The sequence below is a fragment of the Pecten maximus genome, chromosome 2 (assembly GCF_902652985.1).
Source record: "Pecten maximus chromosome 2, xPecMax1.1, whole genome shotgun sequence".
Taxonomy (NCBI): Eukaryota; Metazoa; Mollusca; class Bivalvia; order Pectinida; family Pectinidae; genus Pecten; species Pecten maximus.
Genome location: NC_047016.1, coordinates 18469984 through 18476945, shown reverse-complemented (window position 1 = coordinate 18476945; position 6962 = coordinate 18469984). Strand labels below are relative to the sequence as shown.

The window sequence follows — 6962 nt, the reverse complement described above, 5'->3', positions numbered from 1 at the left end:
TGAGTTAAATATTTATTATGAGTTAAATATATTGATGGTTACTACGTCATTAAACATAAAAAGAGACTTAGGATCACATGTACAAATATACTTCGGTAGATATCTTATTGGTGTAAGGTATCAACAAGAAAGAAAATGTAAAGTATTTTTGATGTAACGAAACACATCTCATTCCTTTATAGGAGTATAAGCGCCCACACACGTAGCATGATCGGAAATCTGCTCCAATTGGTGAGATTCTGGCGCGCGATCATGGTGAGCTGTTGAGGGAGCCGCAATATATTGACTTCTCGGCGCTGCGAATCGCTGAGCGTGTGTGATGCCCCACAGATATATTAGTATATCTCTGACCAGGTGTTCTGATGATATCTCGCCTATCGCTTTCAATATGAATACCCCGTCCTCCGTTATTTCTGTCCCTGCAAACCGGGCAATGTCGTTGTCGGAAGGGGAATGGACCATCTCATCAGACATGTGTAAGTATCTCTTGACGAATCTGATTAAATAAACCAAAACTAAAAAGTATATGAAAAAAAACAACAACAATTATTTAGCCGAAGGAAATAATCCTCTTGTGGACGAGGTGGAATGTACAGGCATGACGAATCTACCGAACGACGTTATAAAGACCTCGGGGATTTAAACCGTACATTTACTTACTCATCTAATGTCTCCATATTGTACATTCTATCCAACTGCTTCCTTTTCTGAACATGCTTCGTGGAGTCGCGAATCGCATTATAAAGATAGCATGCGTTTTCCTTTTGTTTGGCTATTTTATGAACATTTTGACGTCCGTTTAAGATAGGACTAGGACTACATGGCATATATTCTAATACAACAAATACATGCCAAAACGAAAGAGAAAGAAATAAAGTTCCATTCTTACCTTCTCCTGAAGACTGGTACTAATACCTGAAGAAATTGCACGACGCTACTGATGGTCGTGGTGACGATTACGATTACCAGCCACAGCCATATGAAGCCAAACATCATCTCGTAATAAGTGACGTTATTGATCAAACACTGTGTAGAGTACCTGTGCAGGGTTTGTAATTTCATAATGGAAAAGTCGCAAGTAAAAACTTCTGGAAGCTTAAGGTTGCTGCTACGCCACGACGATTTATGGTAGCTCAAAATATCACCAGCCAATTGGGTTCCAAATGAAGATTGGTTTTCTGACTTCAAAGCAATGTTCATGGCAGATAACTGTGTGACAGCGTTGATGAAGTAGAGAAGCTTTGTAAACAGAAAGAGCAGTGTTAGCCATCCCCATGAACAACCCTTCCATACAGTGGAGTCTATCCAGCTCTTCATGTACCTTCCAACTTCTCTTCCCATTTGGGCTCGGTCGGCCATATTAAGGGATTCGTACCCGTCAGTTAGTCCTGATATCTTTGTAAATCTGAAGCCGACTACACCCTGTCCTACCGATAGAATAAGGTCAGGGAGTTTGAACAGCAGTGCTTGTACAAGGAGGACGAGTGGTATCCACCGGTATGGCGGTTTCTTCATCTCTGAAGTCATAGGCCTCTCCATTGGTTCAGGATCGCCATTTATCGGATAGTACGTGGAACTTTCCCAACATATCTTATTGGTGTACCGTATCATCTGTGACGTAAACTCAGCGGGAGTCCAACAGGTGACTGGATCGTAAGCCGTATGAAGGTAAAATGTCAGCAGAGAAAACAGGACGAGGATACCCAGAGTCCACGTGCTGTTGAGCTTTCCGCAGAGGTCATTCAAACGGATATTGGACCTCGACAAATGGCGCCTAAATGACATCAAATCCATGGCGTTGTTAATCTGTAAGAGAAGTGTATGTCTTATTAAATTCACATTCTGTTATAGCCATCGTCTGATGTGAAAATTACGGGTAAAACCACTCACGGCTTAGAGATACATACACCTTAACACGAAATGTACTTTTACCCTGCTTCTGTATATTACAGACCTACAATAGCTAACAACAATTACCACGAAAACGCCACAGCTGTCTGTGTTGAAATAAACGGAATGGATTAGTTTTGTAAAAATGAAATGAAAGTTTCCATCGGCATCAGAAATATAAGATGTAATAAAAGTTGTAATATCTGTACACGAAAACAGTTACCTCGGTATCCAGAACTTGCTCCTGCTACTAACACCAGATGAAAACGCCAAATGATGTACACTAACATCCCTATGTGACATTTATCCGTACGGTATAATGGAGTCATTATACTCAGATTTTAGTTGAGTTCAGCAAACAGCAAATTGCGTTGAAACTAGATATAATTGAATCATTCTCGCCCTAAATAGCGACCACACAAGTTAACTGTATCTAATTATTTTCGACCAGATCAGTAATGCATGGTTAATCTCGACCAGATCGTTGATGTATGGTTGAAGTCGACCATATCGGTGATGTATGGTTGAGGTCGACCAGATCGGTGATGTATGGTTGAAGTCGACCATATCGGTGATGTATGGTTGAGGTCGACCATATCGGTGAGGTATGGTTGAGGTCGACCATATCGGTGATGTATGGTTGAGGTCGACCAGATCGTTGATGTATGGTTGAGGTCGACCAGATCGTTGATGTATGGTTGAGGTCGACCAGATCGGTGATGTATGGCTGAGGTCGACCAGATCGGTGAGGTATGGTTGAGGTCGACCATATCGGTGATGTATGGCTGAGGTCGACCAGATCGGTGAGGTATGGTTGAGGTCGACCATATCGGTGATGTATGGTTGATCTCGACCATATCGGTGATGTATGGTTGAGGTCGACCAGATCGGTGATGTATGGTTGAGGTCGACCAGATCGGTTAGGTATGGTTGAGGTCGACCAGATCGGTGATGTATGGTTGATCTCGACCATATCGGTGATGTATGGTTGAGGTCGACCAGATCGGTGATGTATGGTTGAGGTCGACCATATCGGTGATGTATGGTTGAGGTCGACCAGATCGGTGATGTATGGTTGAGGTCGACCATATCGGTGATGTATGGTTGATCTCGACCATATAGGTGATGTATGGTTGAGGTCGACCAGATCGGTGATGTATGGTTGAGGTCGACCATATCGGTGATGCATGGTTGATCGCCAGTAGGTTGCTTTTCTATGGTTTGAATATCAGCGAGCTTCTTTAATGTTTTACCCTGCATTGAAAAACTCATTGCATCAAACTCTACACAGAAACCTATAATATATAATGGCAGTTCAGAATACTGTCAATTAAAAAGATAAGTACAGTGTAGTTGATAGTACATTACTATAGAGCGAGATGAGATATTTTATGCATGGCACATATTTTACTTAACCTGCCGATACCCAGCTAATGGTTCTTCTAAAATAACATGCTATAAAAAAAAAGTTAACACAGAAGATTGTCTACAATGATATAATGATACAATTGCATGAAAGATGTAAAACAATGTTTTTTTAACGTTATAACCATTTGATGTTTAACGTCATTGCGGCCATACTGGTTATGATATAGTGCTGACACCTGATTGTTATTGTCCTTTGGTCTTTTGTTCATCACAATACCAACACATGTTCGCACAAATTAATTGTTGTTCGACTTGTCATGTCAATTGATATGTGAATACCACGGAATTAAAATCAGTTTCATTTAAAGTTTAAAATTCCCCCTTTTTAGGGTAAGGATAGATCAAAAGTTCATATTATTGTTTTGTTTGTATCCAGATTCACAAACCAGATGACCAAAAATACAGCTGCTGAGATCTGCGATGGCAGGTTAGTCTTCAGCATATTTTATATAATTATCACTATTCATATAGTACTGTATTCATACATGTAACCATGCGTTAGTTTCTTTTCATTAAAACATTGAAAAATCCCAAATAACCTTAGAAATAGGCTATTGTGTCAATCTAGTAATCATAATATATAAAGTCTATCAATGATGTATGTGGTCTTTTTTAAGATAAAAACGGAGGTAACGATTCATCTATCTATTCAGAAGTTCCCCCTTATTTTGAGGAAAAATGATGTTTTGGGAACATCTTTCTATTCCTAAAGGTAATTTTGTTGTATGTTAACACTGATAAATAAGCAATTTTCGTGATGCTCCCCCTAGCTTCCGGTTTTTCTGTTTGCTTGCTGGGATTATCGCCCTTTGAACAGTTAGAGTAATTTCACGATATTTTCAAAATGATTCGAAATGACATTTAAGGATTTATATAGTTATAAAAAACAACGTAAATACATGGGTTAAATTCTACTTAAACCATTGATGGTTTGTTCTAGTATTTTTAATTTATTTTAATATTTTTTTTTATATCACAGAGGTTTCGCGCGAAAAAAGTAGTTCAGCCCAAGTTTGACAGAGAATAACGAGCTAATTCGTTTACACTGCGTGCGTATGCTGAGTGAGAGTTACTGTAAAAAGACAAAAATGCATGCTAATTGATTGTTATTTTTAAATAAATACATTCATTCAAATTTTGTTAATTTTTTCGGAGTTGGTGCAACTTTTAATTTTGTTTACATTTCATCCAGTTACATCTGAAATTCCTATCGTAATTGTATTGTGTTTAACTTGTAATATTACTTAAAGTTGTATCCATGTATACATTGCGATCAAGATGTTAATATAACCCTATAGACGATTTGTCACTTTGATCATGCAAGGGTTTGGACTGGCTATCATTGCGGCTGCAAACCTCTCTTTATATGGATGTCGATTGACGAGTTAGTGTGATGAATCGTCTGGACCAGGTCAGGCCAAGAAGTGAAATTGAATAAATATGTTATAGCGTTTTCATTCATTTGGGTTCTTAACTGAAAACAATATATTTTTGTTTAGATTGACATATACAGTTTAAACTAACATTACGACGTTACATTTTATCAATAATAACCCTTTCTAAACCTTTGTGGTTCAGTCAAATTATGTTTTTATGATTTATTTTTTACCATTTTTGGAAAAAGTCCTGTTATAACAATGTTTTTCTTCGACGTCCATATCTAATTAATGGAATAATTATTTTTCGCGATTTGCGTTTATCGAAAAAAACACCTTTGATAAGGCTGTGAAAATTCCGATTCGGTATGCTTTCTTCGTGATTCTGACATAATTATCTTATTATCATTAACTGGTAACAGACATTTACAAATGTAGAATGAAAGCTGTTACTCCCGCCAAAAGGCAATAAGTGTTTTATAGATGATATATGAAGAACATTATGTATGCGAATACACAACCATGTAAGATATTTATTTCCCTGGTTACATTTGCCTATACTTTTATATACCGTTTGTAAACCAACTACTTTATATATTAAAGAGAATGCCTCGAAGACAAATACTCCTGGTGTCGTTGGAAATGCCTCATAAACTACTCATTTTCCTATTTTTTTTGGACGTTCTGCGAATCCCAGTCATGTCTTTTTTGAAAACGCCGCAACAAATAAATAAGGTAAAACACGACAACCAAAATCAAAATCATCAAGCAAAATTTATGCATAAACAAATTGTGTGTGTATTGCTTATGCTGAAACGATGTAATATGTTATTTCTTCCGGATCTTTTTCTGAATGTTTTGCGGGAAGTTGATAATATTTCTTTAAATATAATTGATGGAAATAATTTGAGTAAAATCTTAATAACTCTGAAGCATATTGATGTTTTATTATTGTTATTCATATATCCCTTCAGTAAGTTTTATGCATCCCGAAACATGTAAAATATTGATGATACTAACACACGAATGGGCATGTATCTTCTGTGTACAATTAACAATACCATCGGTCATTTCTTAATTTACTTTATCGGAAAAAATGATATAATAATCGAAATTAACAGTACATATACCAGCCTGTTACTCCCGGGTTATTTGGAATTTAATTTGCACAATATCTTCCAATCACTGATCCAGATTCAATACAAATGTCGTTGCCCAGATACGAGTAATGTGATCTAGCATGAAGAAGCTTAATTCAGCTGAGTGACACAGCTCGAGATTTATGTGAAGCACACGCCGTGGAGATCGAGACCTTGATAAATAAGTACGGGTGTTATATACTCATACACCTGTGGCGGTTACTAAGGCGTGACTTACTCGGGGGTACTGATATCTGCTTTATGGTCATTTCTATATTAAATTTTTGGTTGGCTTATTTTTCAGCGTCTTGTGTGAATTTCAAAGCGTATATTTACTATCCCAGGGCTGTTTACGAATAAATGAAGGGTGAGAAGCGGTCAGTGTGTGACCTAGAAAGTCACTCGACGCTCTCAAGTTCATCGACTTCCAACTAGTATCGGCACTTAATTTGTAAGCGTTTGCCTTGAATATCTTTATATTTAAAAGCAAACAAAACGTAACGATACATTTTCTAGCGCTTTCACAGCTCTAACTGCTCTTCAGGAAAGTTTTATGTATGTGCCTGAAGAGCAGCAAGAGCTGTGAAAGCGCTAGATTGTTTTATGTATCCCACTCTACATGGACACTAACTTTTTTCTCGATATATATATACTTTCAACAACTTCTGCGAAACTCGAACTTCGGTCAATATCTAAAGCAATAGTTCGCTATACCGATATTTTTCATAATTTCGATAACAAAACAATTCAATATTTCGCAAATCGAACGCGTTATAGCGTTGTTCTAACGAATAATAACTACACATTTTACTCATACAATGATGAATATACTGCTATAAGTTGATTAAACGTATAGCCTCAATGATCAGGAGAACTATCCTTGCATACTATGTACCATGGAAAGAAGAAGTTTGACATTATGTGCATCTTGTTTAGGAAACTGGGAGCTGGATTAGATTTCAGTGGATTGACTTGTTTCTGTATATTGACCTGTATGCTCATACGGTCAGGTATTTCGAAAAAAATACTGATGTTTCGATGTATGTAAGTTTTCTATCCACATAATGGAATTGAATAGTTAAATACATACACTGCAGTGCCGACACGAAGTTGGGTAGGTTTTCCCTCT

The 6962-nt window shown here is 37.3% G+C and overlaps 1 protein-coding gene across 1 annotated transcript; it reads right to left on the bottom strand.

Annotated features, from left to right (window-relative positions):
- Positions 1 to 40: 40 nt before the first annotated feature.
- On the bottom strand, positions 41 to 1802 carry LOC117320464 (innexin unc-7-like). The gene is made up of 2 exons (XM_033875061.1): positions 890 to 1802; positions 41 to 496 (listed from the first exon to the last, which is right to left on the bottom strand). Exons 1-2 carry the CDS (start codon positions 1792 to 1794, stop codon positions 169 to 171), a joined length of 1233 nt encoding a protein of 410 aa, XP_033730952.1. The 5' UTR covers positions 1795 to 1802; the 3' UTR covers positions 41 to 168.
- Between the last annotated feature and the right edge of the window lie 5160 nt (positions 1803 to 6962).